Source organism: Excalfactoria chinensis, chromosome 2 (genome assembly GCF_039878825.1).
Source record: "Excalfactoria chinensis isolate bCotChi1 chromosome 2, bCotChi1.hap2, whole genome shotgun sequence".
In the NCBI taxonomy this organism is placed as follows: Eukaryota; Metazoa; Chordata; class Aves; order Galliformes; family Phasianidae; genus Excalfactoria; species Excalfactoria chinensis.
This window is the reverse complement of record NC_092826.1, coordinates 22,050,633-22,072,144: the sequence shown is the minus strand read 5'-3', so window position 1 is coordinate 22,072,144 and position 21,512 is coordinate 22,050,633. Positions and strand designations below refer to the sequence as shown.

General features: G+C 46.9%; 1 protein-coding gene across 4 annotated transcripts; it reads right to left on the bottom strand.

Annotated features, from left to right (window-relative positions):
* Positions 1-22: 22 nt before the first annotated feature.
* TP53INP1 (tumor protein p53 inducible nuclear protein 1) lies at positions 23-10,293 on the bottom strand. 4 transcript variants are annotated; one of them, XM_072330377.1, is made up of 5 exons: positions 10,218-10,280; positions 7,971-8,254; positions 7,168-7,519; positions 5,342-5,375; positions 23-3,398 (listed from the first exon to the last, which is right to left on the bottom strand). In XM_072330377.1, the coding sequence occupies exons 2-5, from the start codon at positions 8,080-8,082 to the stop codon at positions 3,381-3,383; spliced, it is 516 nt and encodes a 171-aa protein (XP_072186478.1). In that variant the 5' UTR covers positions 8,083-8,254; positions 10,218-10,280; the 3' UTR covers positions 23-3,380. The 4 variants fall into 4 exon arrangements, with proteins under 4 accessions (XP_072186478.1, XP_072186476.1, XP_072186477.1 ...); XM_072330375.1 differs by lacking the exon at positions 5,342-5,375 and having other exon boundaries at positions 10,218-10,293; XM_072330378.1 differs by lacking the exon at positions 10,218-10,280 and having other exon boundaries at positions 3,238-3,398; positions 7,168-7,516; positions 7,971-8,218.
* Between the last annotated feature and the right edge of the window lie 11,219 nt (positions 10,294-21,512).

The following is a 21,512-nucleotide window of genomic DNA, read 5'->3' as shown; positions in this document are numbered from 1 at the left end:
GAACAGACACACAGCAGGCTGACACTTTTCAATAGGCCATTTATTGAGAGCTCACGTCTCCCCACAGCGCGTAACACACCGTGGAAACAAAATACAGAAGACCACTTCAGTAAATACACACCGGTGAAGCAATGCTACTTTTTGGCAAGGTGCTGTATTTTGTCAGCTTACGGCTTGTGTTAGACCGGTAAAAATAAGAGCGAGACGTTCTTCCATATCAAAAAGACTGCTACAAATTCAAAGTGGCTCTGGAAAGAAGCTGCCGTATATGCATAGACTGATAGACAGTATTAATCCCATCTGAAATGTCCCTTTTGTATCTTCAAGTTTGCTGTGTAAAGTTACACCTAGAAGGCACAGTTTAAAACGCGAGTCTGTCTGTTGACCAATATTATATGAAAATTCATGAGTATCAACCAGTATGAGACAGCGCAAGGCCTCCGCTTGGACAAGAAAAAACACACACCTGAATACAACTCAAAATCCATATAAAAAGCCACACAGCTCACTATTAAAAACAAGAAACCAAAGAAACAAATCTAATCGCCCAACAGCTCCAGGCATAAAATGGGGCTAAACCAATATAAATACTTAAAACAAACGAACAAAAAAAGCCATTGATGCAGGACTATCTCACACAACGATACGGTTCCCGATATTACAGGTTGAGAAGCACAGCTTTGTGCAACAAAACAGTTTATATCCTGAAAGATATAGGCGTTCATCACCAGAAAGTTATCTAGTAATGTAGTATAAAAAAAGAGATCAGTTTCTCCCAACTCTAGGAGCAGTCTAAAGTTGCATTTACTCGCCTGCTAAGAAGAACAGACCAAGGCTCTCATTCTAACGCCTGGGAGCCTTTATACTCTCAACTCCATCTCCCTGTTGAGACTAAAAGGATTACTCACTCCTTCCAACACAGGGAGGTGGAGACATCATCTTCCTTCATTTAACTTTAAGAAAATTAAAGCTGAAGGAAAGTAGTTACTTGATATATCAAGAAAAAAAAACATAATACAGGAAAGCACAGAATTTTCCTGAGCTAGAAAGTTGGCAGTGAGGAGAAGGAAGTTTAAGCTGGACAGAGTTGGAGTGGTAAAGGTAGATCATCTGAGGCAAGTAGAAGTTTATGCCAGATGCAGATACGTACAGATGCAAGGCTGGAGAAACTACAGCTACTTAGAGATAAGCCAAAGTATTTGGACCACAGAAGTCTTGTATGCACACGGGTATGTAAGGCTTTAAAGAGCTGTTAACACCCTCACTGCTATTTTTGAGGCTCACAATGTGACCAGTTTCGTTCTCTTTCCCAGTTCACACGAAGTCCATGTGTTTCAAAGACCAGTGTATCCAGGAAAGCACCACTTGCTCTTACATGTGCATGTACTTGCCAGCATCCCTCCACAACAACCCTAATTAATCCCAAGGAAGCAGCAGAACTGAGGAGAGAAACGAAGACTGAAGTAATTGCTGTTTTCTGCACGCTAGATATGTTCCCCAGCAATTCCAGCTGCTCTACGAGCAGTAACTACACCATGCACTACATGATGCTCTAACTACATCAACACTAATCCCAATTGTTGGGCTTCGGAGAAAATCTGAAGCATTTGGATGGATTTTGAACACAAACAACGCAGGTCTGGAACGATTCACACTGACATCACCCATCTCCAATGCTCCCTGTATAAGTCCTTCTGCCTAAGGACTACTGGAAGACATGACTGAATGCAACACTAACATGTAATGCCCTAAGCACCCAGCACAGGGAGACAAAAACAACATTTGGGCACAGACAGAAAGGAGGTAAAATTACTTATTCCCCCCCTATCATGTGAGAATTTCTGCTCTCTCTCCCCTTCGAAGAGATTTAACCCACCTCCCAGATTGCCTATCTGTGTTCAGCGTGCCATGAGGCTGCAATGCACAACCTATTAGTAAGCTATTTTTTGCCTTTAAGTGCCCACCTACTTCCAACATATGTTGCAGAGTGTTCTTAAGAGCGTACACTTAAGTATCTGTTAGTTTTGAATGGCTTTTCTTCCCTGGTGGCCCATGGAATTGAAATCCAGTCTTCCTGCCCCCTGTTGACTTAGGAAAAATAACCCAAAAACCAAAACACAGCATTATTGCTGAGGTGCCTCAAATGTTACATACCATTGCCTGCATTCAGTTTTGTAAGACAGTTTCCGAATGCTCTTCTCCTTGCCACGCACTGCCCTTCATTTCCAGTCACAATTTATCTCAGACTTGATTGAGTGGGAGGACAGGTAAGACAGAGTTGGAAGAACTTCTGATAAAAGCCTTCCTTCCAGCTATCTCTGAGCAACAGTTGATCCACCATTTTTTTTGGTAACTAGACTACAGAACAAATGGAATAGGTTAGGATTTAAGAAAAATTGATCTTCAGCAATAAAAAGAGTTAGAAAGGGAAGAGAACTCAAACTGTACCAGGTAGAACAGATCGGCTCTCTGGGTTATGCATCTGTATTTAACCCATAGGTCCACTCTTCCTTTCACTCCACTGTGAGGTACTTCATCTGTAACACCAGTGCCATAGATACTGCAGGAATGCCAAAGGGACGTTTAACCCTTTTCTGATACTCATATTAAGTACCTAACACAACTACACAGACTCCATGCAAACACAGGTAGGTACTAGCCAATTCAGATTAGTCGTCCTCGTAACAGTTCAGCATAGCTATGTAATATTCACTGGCAGCTACAGTATTTCCTTGTTAGAACTTAATCATATAAGCCCAATGCAGACTGATACACAAGCTGTCAAGTACTTGTCATTAAAGCATATGGCTAACTTCAGATTTTCAAACTCCACTTTGATTAATGCAAAGACGCAACTGATTTTCTACCTCAGTTAAGCTTCAAGAGACTACCTATGAACCTATCTAGTTAGTAGATAGGTCAGCACATGAGCTACTGTACTGACAGGCTTCTAAGACACTGATATTTAACGTAATTGAGGCTTGCAGCAAGATTCTTGGAGATGTGTCACTTCAAACAAATGCAGCACTAGTTGTGATTGTGTCTGAGGGATCAATGATCAGCTGCAGGCTGACCACGCTTACCTACGCAAGAAGACATGAGCAACCTAAGAAACAATTTAGATCATAGATTAAAACCACCAGAGCCATCAGTAATTGAACTGACGCTGGCAAGGCTGGTGAACAAACAGTCCGTTGTGCTTGATGTGCCGAGAGTGGCAATCCCTGGTGAGGTTTTGGCGACGGAGACCATTCCTGTTGAGATAGTGTCTTTCACTGTGTTCTTTCATCCAGTGGGTAGGACGAAAGCTCTTGTTTTTTTCCAGAAAGCTTGAACGAGTAGGAAGAGCTGCGACGAAGCAATGGACGCGCTGTCCTGTTTCATTTCGGGCCTCCAGTCTAAACACAAAACAAGCACATTCAGATTGATTCTGAGTTAGGTCTGAAAGACGCGAGCTGTGGAGGGCACAAGAACATGAACAACATCCAGCATCTCAAGAAGGGGCGCAATGATTGTACTGGGTAAAGATCTGGGCTGAAGTTAGGCCAAGCCAGTTTAAGAAAATCACATCAGTAAGCAGCACTGCCAACTTGCTTTTGCCATCAAGGCAGCACAACAGCTTTTGGGCTTCTGGTGTGTTATGCCACCATGCCCTTATTTTCCCACTCCACTTCCCTAACCCCACGATACAGCACAGATCAGAGATACAAGACAACGTGCGTCACCAATCCAGCTTTAGAAGACTTAAATTTATCCTCTAGATGGAGTTTGGTTTAAGAAAATCACTTTGAACACCGGTCGTTTCAACTGGAAACAGCAGCACACTAATGGAAGTGTACATCTGCACTGTGAGCCATACGAGTAAATTCAACGTCCATGCACAGGAGTGGGAAAGACAGACAAGTTGCGACACACGCTGGGAACAACTCAAAAGGCTCATTCTCCAAACAGTCCTCTTGATTTCATGAGTGGAGAGTCAGCAGTTTTGGCAAACCTTTGCATCATGCACTACTGAGAAACAAAGCAGCAGCCTACGCAAGCAGGGCCCGATGGACTGAGAGAGGACTTCCCTGCTTCACAGAACAATCACTGGTGTTTCCTGACACTTCAAGAGTAGATATTAAAAATAACTTGGTTTTCAAAGTGAAAAAAGCAAGCTCCGAGTCAGAGAGACACAGCTGGTGTGACACGCTCTGGTGTGAGACCAGAGGCACCAGCACTACTTGCCTTCTCACTTCCCCAGCTACCAGTGAGCAACTCTAGGAGGTGACTGGCACAGAGCTGAGCTCCTCTCCCTGCCTCCACTCCATACAGAAGGATGGATATGCTCTGTCAGAATGGGACTTCGCCCCTCCTCTCTCCTTTTCTCTTCTACATATCAAAATGCACTTAACCCGCTCGCTTTATAAGCTTCTAGTTAACCTGAAGAAACTGCACTGAACCCTACAGGATAGCAATATATGACATGCTCATTTTCTTCATTCATTGGATTTATCCTAAATCTAGCACTTCAAAAATGAAGCAAGTGAATAAGAACACAAACCTGCTCAGCAGATTGTACCAGCTCAATTTACATGAGAGTGCCTGCAAACATGGGGCTACTATTTTCCATATCTGGTGGCCCCTTCATGTGTTCAACAGTGCTGGGGCTGGAACTCCAGACACAGAGAAAGCCTTAAGAGGTTAGGAAGCCATACCACAGTGTGTTACTGGAATGTAAACTCTTAAACACACTTTTGCTTCATGTCATTAGCTAAAGAAGTGCATTAACTGCTAATCCCAAGTGTTGGGACTTACGATGGGAAAAAATACAACTGACTTAATGAACGCAAGGAAAGTTTATGACAGGAATTTAGAAGGAACAAATGAAGACTTCCTAAGCAAAAATCCAGTATTTTGGTATCTCAGTGGCTGCCTTGGTAGCCAGGCCCCAGTGAGCGCTAGGCACCGGGACAACTGGGTTGATGAGCCTCTAAGCACACAGTCAAAGACATCTTTTTAGATGAGCTATATGTAAAGGCAGCCTGCTGCTGCAGACACTGTGTGCCCAGCACCTTTATTGCTAGAAAGCACCGCTACTACAGTCACAACGCAGCCAGAGCTCACAAGAGATGCTATAGGATTCAGACCCCACACCAATTAATATTTTAAAGTAATTTTTCTGCACTTAGCATTTTGGCTTGTTAAAGCAGATGTAGTTAGGCTTGATCAGTTCACATTATTCGGCACAAAGGTTAGTCCTAAAAATGAGTATTGTTTTGGCATATGAGGCTCTAGAGGAAGCAGTGTTGCTAGCAGGCTGATCAAACAAGAAGCACTAACCCAAAACAGCAGTACTTACTGTGCCAGTGTGCCTTAAGCAGCTTTTCTTGGCCCTACAACATTAAATGGCCAACCATTAAACCACTGGGGACTTAAAAGACAGCTTTCAAAGCTTACTGTGCTTTCAGCACAATTGATTTTCCCAGTTTGCTATTTACCTCAGCTTTACACTTGAAATCAACCCCCAGTTCTGCCACCCCAAATAGCCTGGTTTTATACAGCAACCAAGATCCCTTGATAAGGTAACAAACGAGAAGACAGCACATGGAAACTTAATCATATGCCGGTTGGGAAACTAAAGCTGAGATCTTCAACACATCCAAGTTGCTTAACTCCACTGCATCACATAACACAAGATTCTTCTCCCAAATTAATACCATCACCTCTTGCAAAGAAGCCACCAGTGAAGCCAGTATCTGACTTGAGGTGTTTCTATCCACTGGAGATGCCTTATTAAAGCTGGTCTTATCTTTATAGGCCATGCCTAAGAGCCTATGGTTGCCCTTCTAACCCAAGTTTTAAAAGGTTCTGTGTGCACACAGCTTCCCCTTTAAGTTCATTCAGGCCCTCAGAGCTTGACACCATAAACTGCCCTCCCAGATAATCACAAGGAATCCCATATTCTGTATGTGTACTGGTATCTGGCATCAGCACTACGCTCAAAACACAGCAATGTGCAGCATCTCAGTCATTCACTTCTTCAAAATGAATAGTTTAAACACAACAAGGACCTGACCCAAAGTCAATGGGCATCTACCTACAGCAGCTTCTCTGCACTTGTGCTGTTCTCCCATACAAAGCTCTCTATGATTTAAGTCACTGCCATCAACCAGGATACCCAAAACATCCCATTAATTCCAATTAATGGAACGTAGGCAAATGTGGAGTGACAGCAACAAAAATATATCTGCATGCATATACACATGGTATATGGTCTAGATGCACATACTGGGCACTTCACAGCAAGGAAGCAGAGCACCAAGAACACACATCTAGAGTAATCTTACATGGCAAGACTGTTAGAACTCAAGGCTAGAACAGCACAACTTGTCACCTCAGTATAAATTTGCAGTGCAGACTCTCACCTTGTGGGATGTAAGTTTTGTTAAGTATTTCAGTTTGGGTCTGTTCCACAAACTGCACGTACAAGATTTTAATCTTCTATCCCAACCTATTACTAGGTTGAAAGAGGCAAAAAGAAACAGACTTCCCTGTTAGGATTATTGGAGTAACATTTCTCAGCTCAAGGCGACAGGAAGGTACTGACTAATGGTTATGATAAAATACACACTGCTATAGAATCTCATTGGAGTTGGAAGGACCTATAAAGGCCATGTAGCCCAACTCACCTCCACTGAACAGAGACATCTCCAGCTTGATGTGGTTGCCTGACCCTGAATGTCCCCAAAGGTGGGGCATCCACCACCTCTCTGGGCAACCAGTTCCAGTGCTTCACTATCCTTATCATAGACTGGACATTAGTTTTCTAAGTCTCCCCTCTTTTAGTTACACTGGGCAAAGAGATGCTTCCAGCATCTGCAATCAGCTGTGCAACTAACTGCCACCAGTTTCAACGGACCTTAAGTGTGCTCTATGAAGGAAATACTGGGCTCCATAAATACACCTCTCAGTGTCAGAACAGCACAGCTAATTTTCTCCTAGCGCAGTCATCTCTTGTAACATCTTTCTCGGCAGGCAGCCCTGATCACCCTACCCAACCTGTGTAGTATTCATGTTATTCACTTGCTCTGAAATAAGCTGGAAAATTCAGTATTAAGTGTCTATACTGATCAAGTAGAAACCAGATATATTTAGCAGCACTTGCTTGGCAAAAAGCAAAGGTACCTGGGACTGCCCGGGCTGCAGAATTCCTCATCTCCACATCCAGTGTCACTGAGGCTGTGGCAGGCATTGTGGACAGCATAAACAGACATGCTGGGATGCTCAATGAGGAGGTTCTCCATGGGGCTGGTTTCCACTTTGATGGCAGTCAGCCCACCTGCAGTGAAACACGGCGGAGGAGTGATGAACCAGCTCTCCTCCATGGGACACGACTCAAACTGGATGAAGCACGACTCTCCAGCCTCAGGCAAGTGCTCCAAGGGAGACGGCAGGCAGGTGAAGACGGGTGAGCCGCCCGCAGGCGATGTTTCAGCGATGTCATCTTGCTCCGTGGTGCAGTTAGTGCAAGTGTCTGCTGCAGGTGGTCAGGGGAAGCCACCGACATCAGCAATGGCAGGACAAACACAGCAAGGTCATCGCCAGAAACAGGATATGAAACAAAAACAGAAACAAACCCCTATCAGTATGTACACAAGTTTTTATGAGCCAAGGGGAGGAGAAAAGGGAGTTCCCTGACAACGCAGGTTAGACACGTAAAGCAGCCGTTATCAGCAGAGCGATACAACTGTGTAATAAGTCAAACACATTTGATCTGTACAAGTGGTTCTGCTGAAGCTCACGGCAGGCTCATAAACCTGACGTCGTTTTTCTCACCAGTTTACATAATATGTTTTGCTGCACGTGTTCAGAAGACACCCTGCACTCCCATCCTCTCTGCCTCCACCAAGTTCCTGCTGACTGTATGGTTTCTTCACATGGAAACACAACCAGTACAGGCTAGAGCTCACGTCTGACAGGCACCTTACCTATGAAGTCAACTAGAATCCACTCGTCATCTTCTTTCTCACTGAACTCTGGCTCTTGGCTGGACAAGCCATCAATCTCTCCCATGAACATGTTATTTAACCTCTGGAACATTACTAAGGCAGGAATGAGACTTTGGCTGGTAGATCTTGATATCCAAGGTTCAAGGCACAGCTCACGCTGTTCTAGCAGGGTGGCATAGACTTGAGATTAAAGTGCACAGATGCTTTATTAGCTTCGGTACAGGACACGCAGAGTCATGGCTGGTCAACAGTTTGTGTTAAACCTGCAAAACAACAGTGACATGGGTCTTAGTAACACAGCAGAGAGCATCCCGAGGGCAGCAAACTAAAGCCCTCTCACTGGTGCAGGGTGAGGGACCAGCAAAAGTCTTTCCCAGAAAGCAGCAGCCCTACTGGCATCCCAGTGTACACAGAAGAGGCCCAGGTCCCTCTGAAACCTTCCTCCTAGGTCCTCCTCCCTTAAGAAGCTTTGCCCTACTGCTGCCCCCCATCTACACAGAACACAGGCCCACCAAACCCCTCCTCAGCACCCTGCCCTCACTGACTCCAAGGAACGAGCAGTGATAACATGGCTTAATTATAGTAATGTTTACTTCTTAGCATACTTCCCTACATCTAGGTGTAATGACAGCCAGCGAGCCTGAGCCCTGCATGCAGAGGTTGGGATGAGAGCATCCCATTGCTGCTGAGAGCTGAGCATCCAGTTGTCCCCACAGTAGCATGCAGACAGCCTTTGAATATCCTTGTACAACCCAAGGAGCTGAAGCCAGCTGAATAAGTAACAGCTACATGTGAGAAACATTCAGGGACTGAACTATAAGCTCACCTCACCAGAACGATATTTGAATTACTTCAGCTTGCTGGAATTCTTAGTTAAATACCTGCTTAAATAATTAACTAAGGAAAATGATATGCATGGCAGAGACACAAGTGTCCCCATTCAGAATGGGACAGACACCGCAGGAGACAACACCAGCCAACAGCACTCCTTACAAGCTGCATCCTTGATCAAGGCCTGCACGCCCCCTCACCCACAGCTCTCAGAGCACGCTAATGGGGCACACTGGCTTCAACCTCACCGTGCTGTTTTCTCCACTCCAAGGAAGATTCAAGGTAACACCTGAAGCTGCGCTGACTTCAGCCGGTTTTTTAGCAAAGAGCTTTTGAACATGCCAAGTTCTCATGCTGATATGAGGCCACCTGTGCCAGTGCCTCACTAGAGATCCTCCCTAACACCCAACCTCAACACTCCCAGTGCAGCATAACGCCATTCCCTCTGGTCCTGTTGCTGTTACCCGAGAGAAGAGGTCAGCCCCCCACTACTACAACCTCCCTTCCGGCAGCGGTAGAGAGCAATGAGGTCTCCCCTGAGCCTCCTCTTCTCCAGGCTGAACAAGCCCAACTCCTTCAGCCACTCTCCATAAGACTCGTGCTCCAGTCCCCTCACAGCTCTGCTGCCCTGGACACACTTCAGCACCCCGATGGCTATTTTGCACCGAGGGGCCCAAAGCTGAACACGGCACTCGAGCCGCGGCCTCGCCAGAGCTGAGCACAGAAGGACGATCATCTCCTCGCTCCTGCCGGCCATACAGTTTCCGACACAAGCCGGGATGCCGCTGGCCTTCCTGGGCACACCGCAGGCTCCCGCCCGGCCGGCCGTCAGCTAACACGCCTAGATCCTTTTCCTCCGTCCAGCTTTCCGAGCACGCTGCCCTACGCACGCAGCGGGGCCGCCGTGACCGAAGCTGAGGACGCGGTTGGATGAGGGCGGCTCAACGAGCGGCGCCCCGCCCAGCGCGCAGCGCAACCGCCGGGACTGAGGGACGCGCTGGAGGAAAGAACCGAACGTGAGGGAAAGAGAAGAAAGAGCCGGAGCACAGAGCAGCTCCGGGCCGGCAGCACCGCTCCTCTGCCGCCGCAGCTGGGCCGGCTGCTCCCGCTGCCGCCAGGCGGCTCCCAGGCGCTCCCGGCCGGGATACGGGCGCTGCGCGGCGGGCGGCGCTGCCCGACCCCACCGGCCCCACCGGCGGGGGGGAGCGCAGCGCACGGGACCCCGCGGGGCTCCTCCGGGACGCAGCCGCCCACCCGGCGGGGACAAAGCGGCGGCGCGGACACCCGGTCTCCCCGACCGCCCTTCCGGGTGCGACGGGTCCGGGCACGCGGGAGGCGCTCGGGGCTGAGGAGCGGACTGAGAAGCGGGCCGGGACCGTCCGGCCCCGCACTCACCTCTGTCCCGCACAGCGCTGCCGCTCCCAGCGCCGCAGCCGCGCCAACTCCGCGCCCCGCGCCGCCCTTTGTTGTTATAGCGGCGCGCACAGCTGACGGCCGGCCCCGCCCCGCGCCCAATCGGCGCCGCCGGCGGCTGTCGCTAACGCACGTGACGGAGGGGAGGGGCCGGCAGGGCGCGCTCCCGCGGGGCGGGGGCGCGCGGTGCGCGCGGCCGGGCGGTGCGCGTGGGGCTGGTGCCGGGCCGTGTCGGCTGGGAGCCGTGCGGGTGGGTTTGCAGTTCGTAGATGGGCAGAATGACTTATTTGCAGTGTTAGCGGCCCCGGGAGTGAAATAGGTCTGTGTGGAGGTGGGGCGTGCCTGGGAGCCAAAGGCAGGTGGGGCCAAAGGTGAGGCGTATAGAATGAATGCCCCGTGGGAGGTGTGTGCGTTTCAGCGTTAGGCTGTGTTGGGACATGTTAATTGAGGCCACACAAAGTGCTTCAGGAGGTGAAAACCACTATGTCTGGGTCACCTTGGGTCAGCAACCACGTCGCTCGTGGCCATCCTCGCTTACAGTGGCTGTTACATTAAAATTAAGCATTGATCAATTAGCAAGGTGTATTTTTCTGGCACGGTCAAGCCCTTGGGTTGTATCTGAGACAAGCCTGGAGAGGAGCTGAGAGCCTTCTCTCCCTGCAGCACTGCTCTCACATCCCGCATTTCCCTTCCTCCTTGTGATAGCCCACATCACAAAGTGGAGGCACAGTGGCCTTCCTCCAACCATTGCTGCCATTGTAGCCCGGCAGTGCTGAGGCCTGGGAACAGCAGTCCCTGTGCTCTGTGACTATCTGGGTACAAAGGCTGGCTAAAGGATTTCCTTAAGGGAACTGACATTGGTATTTGCGTTGCAGACAAAAAAAACACAACAGTGCTCTCTGGAGCAATGACCTGCTCATGCTTCCACCATGCCCCGGCACTCCATGGGTCAGAGAAGCAGGAAGTGATTGGGCAGCACTCCCCTGTTAGTTTTGCAGCACACAGCGTCAGGCTGCTCCCTGCCACACCGCCACCAGGTGCAGGGGGTGCCCCAGCTCCTTCTTCCTCCTCCAAACAGAGGTAAAAACAAATCCCTTGCAAACTGTCACTCCGAGCAATTTGCATGAACATCAATCACTTGTGTGCAGCACGAGCCCAACGTATCTGTAGAGGAACCTCCCAGCCGTTCTTCTTTCCTTACACATCTGCTTCCAAGGTTTCCTGCTTCGAATTTAGGCTCAAGCCCCACCATGTTATTTAATGCACAAGCTGTCGGAGCAGACCCAACACAAAAAACCACACTCTCACGTGTGTGTCCATGTGCAAAATGTTCTGCAAGTCCACTTTAGGTTTAACATCAGGCTCAGCTAAAATGGCCGCTTCCTTCCCTGCTTTCCTTCCTTTGGTTAGTGCGGAGCTTTCTGCAGCGTTGGCTTAACAACATCAGCTTGATTGATCCTGTTGTAAGTCACAGTCCGTAATGCTATTTTCCAAGCAGCGAGCTACCCTGGTGAGTGAGACCAGCCCCCTTCCTGCCCAGCCCCCCCCCCAGGACTTAAGCAGAACAGGTGCCAGAGACCTGTTTCTGTATTTCGAGAGTATTGAAGTGAGCAAACTCAAGAATCTAGTTGGGATGTGACCAGGAGCCCCACAGTTTGGCTGACAGAGGCGGGGAGGCAGAGGTTACGGGATGTGATCCTTCAGACTGGACTGGAAGGAGCTGGGGTTTGGTTTTCTGGGGAGGAATTCTGGTCTGAAAACATCAGCCCTGCCAGCCCTCTCACAAACGGTGCTTGGATAGACAGAGGAAAGCTTGTTTTCCTTGAGGGACTGTCAAGATGCAATCCCTTCAATTCATATTGTTGAAGAGCAAAACCAGGTGTTATTCAAATGTTCCTTGGCAGGGAGCCACTGTAAATCCCCGCCACGTTAAGAAATAACGGTGAGCTTTAGCCGTGCTTTGAGCTCTTTTCCTTGCCTCCATCATAACAAAAACCCTGTCAGAAGGCCGTGTGGGTTTTTGTGGTCTGCGTGCCTCTGTCATTCTGCATTCAGTGACAGAGCGGAGTTGTGAGCTGGGGCTGTCGGATGGGGGCACCTCCATGGGCTGCACTGTTTGTTTCTTGTGCTAGAAAAAGCCCAGCACTGCTCAATGCTCCTGCCTGAACGTGTCCTCTCCTTCAGCACTCTCTAACAGGAGACCCTGGTACACCTCCAGCACAGCCACAAGCCACGCGCACTGAATGCTTTCAGCCTTGCCTTGAGGTTGGAGGCCTTCCAGAAGCACACCTCCTGCCTAACTCAAGGGAAGTGGTCCCAACACCCGGCGAAGAAAAGACATGGGGATTTTTGACTTTGGCACTGAACTTGCCTTTGTTACACTTAAGAAACACATTAATGAGATTCCTAACCCATCCGTGTCAGATAGGTTATTACTGTGGTTATTAACCCTTCCAGTTGTTGTTCTTTATTTCAGTGGCGATGTTACAATAGTTGGTGTCCCACGTGCCGGCCAGTGCTCTTGAGCAACACTCAGTGCAGGGGAAGCTGCTGCTCAATCAGAAGTTGTTCTGCACCCACTGCAGGCTGAGCTTAGGAGGAACGCACCTTTGTTCCGTGATTTATTTTCTGCGCTGGATTTATCTTTGTAATGACTGTCACTTAATGCTTGGTGAAGGGATAAGTAGGTCTCTCTGTTGGCAGCACGTCTGTGTTTTAAATCACGTGGGAATGACAGATGGTGATGAAATATTAGAAGCTTGCAGAGCTTCCTCCTTAAATTGCCTCCTCGCAGCATGTTTTGTTGCGGGGCCAGCCATGCTTAAACCCTTTACTGAATTTTTATGCACCGCCATGGAGTCTGCAGACATGCACCAACCATCTCTGAGGCAGCTCTGGCCTTAGCAGGGATCCACTTGTTTCCTTTTGGCTTTCCCACTGATTCATGGGCTTCCTAAAATAGAAAGCACTATCTTTGTTTTGTGGTGATGAGTAACAAAAGAATTAACAACATCAGCTTAGCACCAAGAAATACAAATCTGGTCATTCTAAAATGTCCTTGGATTTCAACCGCAAGACTCCATCCAATTGTGCATTACCGTTACCTCACTAAGAGTTCCTGCTCTTTGCAGTGTACAAAGCATTTGATTCTGCACTGTAATTCTTTTTAGCTGTGGGTGTTTCTTGCAAGTTTGGAGCCCAGAGTTTCTCCACATTACTCAGAATGGCCCCAGGAGATAAAAAGATGTGCCAAATACTTCCGAGAGAAGATCAAATGTCTTTTGGGCTCCGTGCACCCCTTGCTTGCTTAGGACACACATGGTGCATGCCAGCACCCTGTGCCAGCAGAGCTCTACTGAATGAATACAGGCCTTGGGAGGTCTTGCTGCACTAGACAGCATCTCATAGGAGCCAGGTGCAGGAGTCCTCCTCGCATACTGAGTCAGTGTAACTGCGAATCTGCTGTTACGTGCAACTGAAGGGCTCTTTTCAGATCACAGTTTAAAACTGGTTATGCACAACAACAAACCAATGAGATCTCAGTGTCTGCGGGATTGAGGGTAATGAAGCCTCTCAGCAAGAGACAGATCCTGCCGCATGCCCTTCCCGGCTGGAAAAGCCAGCTTCCACAGGGAGGTACAACTTCCATGCAAATCAAGATATCTCCCTAGGTGCTAGCAAAGTTCTCAATGAAACGTGCCAGTGAGACAGCCTTGTCCAGCTGCTATAGCAAGAGACCTGTGCTCCGGGTTTAGTTGCTCTAGGGCTTTGGGCAGGCTGTGTAACTCTGCCTGAGTTCCTGGTAGGTAGGATGTGGTTGGGTAGCCAGCCAGGCACCAAGGGGTGATGCAAGAGGCCTTGTGCACTTAACTCTTTGTGCTGCAGGCTCTCCTAGAGCTTCTCCAGTAACTGTGAGTTGTCAGAAAGGCTCTGTGGTTACAAGAAGTCAAACTGCTCCTGGATTATTCTTCCAGGGTGTGTGAGGTCTGAATCCCAGAGTTACACGTATGATTCAGTTTTTGTCCATAGACACCAAAATGACACTTCCTGACATGACAGAATGTAACAGCTCAGCAGTGACGTTGCCAGCATTGCCATTCCAAGCACCAAGTATTACTGAGCATCAACCCAAAGAGCTGATGTGCTGATTCACTACATGCATTCCAGTACTTAATGCACACTACCTCCCATATTCTGAAGATGCATCTCCCCATGCTGTGGAGAAAGGGCAGGTTCAGGTCGGACATTAGGAAAAAGATATGCTCAGAAAGAGTGGTGAGCATTGGAACAGGAGGCCCAGGGAGCTGAGGGAGTCTCCATCCCTGGAGGTGTTCAAGAGACGTGGAGATGTGGCACTGAGGGATGTGGTTACTGGGCATGGTGGGGATGGGCTGATGTTGGACCAGATGATCTTAGACTTCTTTTCCAGCATCAGTGATTCTATGATTCTATGAAGTATTACTAGCATTATTATCATTATTATTTCTTTTTTTATATAAAAAATGCCTGGCAGATGCAGAGCCTGGGAGTGTCTTAAAAACATCGTGACTGTGGCTGTGACAGAATGAGGAGCGTGTTGTAAGAAAACACAGCTCAAGAGAAGAGCTAAATAAAAGACCTTTAAATTGAAAGAATTCTTTTTTTCTCTTCACATTTTCTCATCACCCTAATGTCAGTGTTTCAATAATTAAAGTGGTGTAATGAGATGTAATTGCCAGAGCTGCAAGGACAGTAAATATAACTGCGCTGAGCCTCCAATGGTGCAACAGGTCAGACAGCTGTAATCACACCACTGCACCTGGAACAGGGTCAGCACAGGGGCCACGTGCAGCCTGAACATGAACACGTTGTACCTGGGCTCTGGAGCTATAATTAGAGTAAAGCTGAAGGTTTATAGATCCCAACACAAAGCGGTATAGGAAAGCTTAAAAGATAAGGACGTAAATTGGAAGAGATATGAGTTTAATATTCCAGTGAGCAATGCCACATTGTCTTAATGTCAGCTGGGATGGAATTGTTTTCTTCAGAGTGTGTGGAATGATGCTGGTTTTGGTTCTAGGATGAAAACAATGCTGATAACACACCAGTGTTTATAGTTGCTGCTACACAGTGTTATACAGAGCCAAGGCCTCCCTCTTCCACAGCACAGGGGGCAAGTTAGGCAACAGTTGACAGGTGGTGAGCAATTGGTTATGTGTTTCTTGATATACACATTCATATATATATACATAGAGAGAGAGAGTCATAATCATTGTCCTTTTCCTTTTCTCTATCTTAGTAAATAGTTTTATCTCAACTTTCTGCTTTTTTTTCCACCCAGTTCTCTTCCCCATCCCACTCAGAATGAAGGGAACGAGCAAACAACTGTGTGGTGCTCAGCCACCTGCCGGGTTAAACCACAGCACACATTAATTAACTGCACACTAACTGTTAGTGAAAAAAATAAATAAATAAGATGCTATTAAAAAAATAAAAAATGCAAGGTTTTCTGTTTGATCAACTGCAAAAACAGACTGAGGAGCAAAGAGTAGGGAGCCGCCCTGCAGAAGCGCTTTGGAGCTTACATACTGCTTCAAAAAAAGCAAACTTCATACTGAGATGAGGCTATAAAAGAGAGGCTATAAAGTACATGAAGTAATTCTTGCACTTTACACAGTCTTGGCAAAACTCAGCTGGAGCTCCACAAGTCTGGCTTGGGGCACTGTGCTCAGGAGAGGAACTCCCCCTTTACTCAGCTCTGGTGAGGCCGCACCTCGAGTACTGTGTCCACTTTTGGGCCCCTCACTGAAAGAAAGACATTGAGACCCTGGAATGTGTTCAGAGGAGGGCAACAAAGCACAGGCCTTATGAGGAGAGGCTGAAGGAGCTGGGAATGTTCAGCCTGGAGAAGAGGAGGCTCAGGGGAGACCTCATTGCTTTCTATAACTTCCTGAAGGGAGGTTGTGGTGAGCTGGGGTCGGCCTCTTCTCTTGTGCCATTAGTGATAGGACTAGAGGGAATGGTTTCAAGCTATGGCAGGGGAGATTCAGGTTGGACATTAGGAAGTATTACTTCTCAGAAGGGGTGGTCAGGCACTGGAATGGACTGCCCAGGGACGTGGTGGAGTCACCGACCCTGGGGGTGCTCAAGGAACAATTGGATGTTGTGTTGAGGGACATGGTTTAGTGGGAGCTATTGGTAATAGGTGAACAGTTGGACTGGATGATCTTTTAGGTCTTTTCCAACCTTGGTGATTCTATGATTCTGTGAACTCTGATCAGGGACATGGGAGAGCAATTCATGCCATTAGAGCTCTGGAAAAACACAACTTAAAGGGAAGACTGAGGAAAGGAGGTGCTTGCTGCAGTGAAGGAAATCTGATGAAGATAGGAGTCTTCCAGCACTAAGAGATTAGAAACATTAGACACTCGATTTCAGCATAAATACTTTGGTTATACGTTAGGAGAAGCTTTCTAAAGATAAGGATAGTGATGCATTAAATCAGATTGCCTGAGGATTGTAAATCTTTTTAAGAAGTGATCAGAGAAAATTTAGTCAGGAATGACAGAGAGAAAATGAATCTATCCCTAAAGAGTGGGATGGTAGAGATGGCTTCCTGAGATCCCTTTTCATCTGGATGTTCCATCATCTTCCATAAACAAGGGTTTTCAGAAGTGCTTGTTGAGCCACGCTGTTCACTTGCATGTTCACCTTGGAAATGGAAATCAAATTGTTCAGTCCCAGTCAGCACTGATTTCAGGCTTTTCTTGTACTACGCAGCAACACAACATGACTGTGTTTAAGTTGCAAGGATGTCAGGACTAAGTTTAGAATAGCAATTGTTAAAATAATAGCATTTGAAGCAATGCTCATACTGATTAAAATACCTGTCGTTGGCCTTACATCAAAAGATTTCATTAAAGCAAGTCACATGTCGTGCATCTCAGGTAATTCATGGTCCCTTTTACATTTCAGAGGGACTGTGTTTGGATAAACATTGCAGTTTTACTGGGACAAGCAAAGCAGAGTCAGGAATAAAAGCACATAGATCCAGTCTATAAAGCATCCCCTCCAGCTCTGGCTTGCTGTGTGGGAGGGAGGTAGGAGACTTGCTGCCATGTTACCATGCATATCCACAGAGCTGCTTGGAGTCCCTCTGAAATACAGGAAGCTGCAGGTGGATTTAAACCTGCTCACAGTGATCTGACCGGGCAGTTGGACCTTGAGGAAAGACAAAGCTTGACTGAGCACAGCAGTTCAGGCCTCATCCTGCTTCTACAGACACCTTTGGTGTTTTTCTTCACCCCATGTTCCTATGGCAGCAGAATCAAAGCCTTGAACAGCTAATCCTCCTGCCTGCATCCTGGGAGATTTAGACACCAATGTGAATACACTTCTGTCTCCATGTAATTTTGGTTATTTACCAAGAGACTTTTAGCTCAACGTCAAATTATTACAGCTCCAGTAGAGTGATTCTTGTTGCAACACGGTAAGGCAGTTGGCTTCAGAGCAAGAGTCTTGTAAAATGGATAAAGTGCTTCTACCTTTTATGATTAATATTATTTTCCTAAATATGGAGGACAATTTCGCTCCCCTCGCCCCAGGTTGCTAAAGCAACACACATCTGTAAGGAATCGTTCTTTTAATTGTGTCAATTAGGCTGATGTAAGAGTCCTTCAGCAATCTTAATGTTGTGGAAAGCACAGTCTGAGGTCTGGTTAGAGATGAACCTCATGCTCCAAACACACAATTATTTCAGACTTCCTCCTGTCGTAATTGCCATGCTGTGCGTATGTAGGCAGGGCTAGCAGGCAGGACCAAACTGTGCAGGTTTGCTGACTTCCCAGATGCAAGGAAGCACAACGGATGGCTTCTTAAGTGCATCTTTGGAACAGAAGAAACACAGAATTGATCATAACATCATAGAATGGCTTGGGTTGGAGGGACCTCAAGGATGATCGAGTTCCAAAACCCCTGCTGCAGGCAGAGTTGCCAACCATTAGATCAAGTACTAGATGAGATTGCTCAGGGCCCCATCCAACCTGGTCTTGGAACCTCCAGGGATGGGAAATCCACAGCCTCTCTGGGCAGTGTGTTCCAGCGCCTCACCACTCTCTCAGTAAAAACTTCCCCCTGACATCTAATCTAAATCTCCCTTCCTTTAGTTTAAAACCATTTCCTCTTGTCCTATCACTGTCTACCCATGTAAAAAGTTGATTTCCCTCCTGTTTATAAGCTCTCTTTAAATACTGGATGGCCACAACAAGGTCTCCCTGCAGCCTTCTCTTTTCCAGGCTAAACAAGCCCAGCTCCTTCATCCTGTTTTCACAGTAGAGGTGCTCCAGCCCTTGATCTTATATTTCATTTGCAAGACATTACGTTCCAGTGAAGAAAAAACAAATGAAGGTGCAAACCTGGCAATAACAGTATTGGATTAATGATTAATATTTTGCAGCTAACTGATGCCTGGTTAATGACTAGTGGTTTACAACTACACATTGCTTTTCAAATGAAGCCAATCTGTGAAATGCATGGAGATGTTCAAGTCTACAGTAGTGAAAGTGCAGCAAACTGCTGATTGACAGCTTTGGTGGGAGCAATGTGAAAGCTGCAAGGCCACATGGAACCTTTCCAGACAACAGCAGTGCCTTTCTTGTGTGAGAAAACTCTGCCGTTCTTCACACAGTAAAATGAAATGAAGAAGTTTGTTCTAACCAGCTGCTTATTTTATTAGCTCTATCCTCCTGGGCCATTTTTGCAACCCAAATAATTGTGTGTGAATAACAAGCACTTTCTTGGTCTAATTCAGAAGGTTGTCATTAAAACATTAGAATAAGAGAGTGCCTTGCTGTTACATGACAATGTGCCACCACACTTGCCATGTTTTGCTGATGGTGTGACTCACCACTGGTGTCTGATAGAGATCAGTTCTTGAAATGCCATCCAATTGCAATAATCATTGTCTGAAACGTCCTGAAATAAAGGAAACGGCAATTTTATGATGGTCATATGATCATATAATTGTCCAAACGTAACAGTGTGATCATTCTAATGCATAACTCCATTCATCCAAAAGACAAGTTTTGAAAATCAGTATGCTGACTTTCCACAGGTTGCCATCCCCTGTTGCAGGTGAGGTTATTACTTACTTCTTAACAGTGGTACAGGAGTTTCTCTTTGCTTTATTTGTAATGCAGTTACTGAGGGAAGGACACGCAGTAACTCACAGTTGTGTATGAGTTCCCTAAACTGGACCCTTCTCGGTGTTGTTGTATTAAATGATTACAATGACCTACATAGAACAAAAGATGAGAAAATGACTCCCTAATCTCGCATATGCCAAAATGAAGTAACATCTACATTTAATAACTTGCTAACTTCAGGACAAAACAAGAGTAACTTACTTTATCTTTGCATCAGGCTGAGGCTTTTGGTTAGGAGCCAAACTGTGCAGCTGAGAGAAATCACACCACCGAAACGTACAGCTTCCTTTTGTTAATGAGGGAGTGGAGAGAAAGCAGTGTGGGGGCAGGAGCCGATCGGAGCAGTTCTCCAGCTCAGGGTTTCCTCTTCAGGCCTTGACCTACGGTGACCTGCCTCCCAGGACTGAGCTTTGCCATACTGATGCAGAAAGGATTACTTCCCCATGGTTTTTAGTCATCAATTTTCCAACCTAAAGCTCCTTTCTCCTGTAAGGTTCTCAATAATTCATCTGTTTCAGCAACCAGAGAATCACCATAAATCACCTTTCTACATCAGTACTTTTTCTCCTCCTATGCTCTCTGAGGGTGTTTTGTCATTCATTTTGTCCTCTCCGCATCTCTTTTCAGTATTTTAGCTGCATTTAATTAGCGAGACCATTTATAATGCTCGGAATTGAACTCTGGTCTGTTTGTGGATTTGAGTAGTCAGTTTCTGAAAGGAGTTTTAGAAATGCTTTAGGATCCAATAGCACCAGAAAAGGAAAATTAAAAAAGGCGGTTGGGTGTTGGGGGGAGGGAGTGGAAAGCAGGGCAGTAACTAGGCATCTTTTTCCCAGCAACTGCTGTACTTGCTGTGCTTGACCAGTTAAGGTTGGGTGGCAAGGAGGAGAACATTTCTGCCTCCCATTGCAGATTCCCATGTGTGTGTCTTGGAGCCCTCTGCAGATGACCCTCCCAGTTTCTGTCCAGATAAGTTCCCTCTCCTTGCCTCTTTGGATCTGACAGATATTTGGCCAAGCAGAGCTTGGAGGGACAGATCCTGGTTGAGATAAGCGGGCCATCCCTATGCCAGTGAGGATGCTAATTGAGAAGTCAGGCCCTGCATGCTGCTGTGAGGAGCTGTAAGTGCCCAAGATTTTGTCAGGAAAAGCGTTTAAGTACTTGAGGTGCTATTTCTATGCATGGATGTCGGTTGGTAACGTTGGTTAATGATTAAGTTGGTAAAGCCAGCTGTAGCATCTCCTACACAACAGCATCTCTTACCACCTCAGGGACCAACCCCAGGAAACCTGGTATCGTTCCAACAATCCTTTTCAAAGGAGCATACATAAAACAAGCACTACAGTGTCCCAGGAACCTACATAGGCACCTCCATGCTATACTCTGCAGTTCCATGCCTACAGTAGTCACAAGTGGTTTGAGTGTATAAAACTGTCCTGTCCTTCAAGTATATTTCAGTAGGGTTGGCAGCCTTGCATTCTTTTCCATCTCTCAGTGCTCACACTTCCAACTCCTTGCAGCAGAAACATCTCTTGGCAGCCCCATGAGCTGACAACAATGGGGCTATGCTTGCGTTGTGAGAGGTAAACAATCTGGAGTTAGACTTTGGAAGGCAGCTGTGCTGCACTAACAGCCTGTGGGCCAAGCTGGGCCCTGCTTTCCTCCAGGTCACACCCCAGCAATAGGGTCAGCAAAGGGGCTGAGCACCCACAGCTTTGGAGTGGCTACATGTGACCTTGGGATGCAGGTGTCCTAGGACACTGGGACCAACCTGCAGGTATCACGGTGTGGGGGAGAAACAGTTTTTCAAAGGAAAAGGCATAGGAGTAAAGGAGAAGGCTTGTGGTGTCTCAGCTCCTGCCAGGAAGCCCAGTCAGCGGAGCAAGGCTTTCATTATTCATGCATGTATGTATAAACAAAAACTTCATTGCCATTGGGCTTTTCAGGCTTTTGTTTAAAAACACAAAAGGAACACAGAGTTGAAGTGCTGTTTGCTCACCTCTGTAAAGGTTTCTGAGGCTCCTGGGACTTCTTTTCCTTGTTCAGCCATAAACAGCCCTTGTCCCCAGACTGTGCAGTATAAGACGCTTGTGGT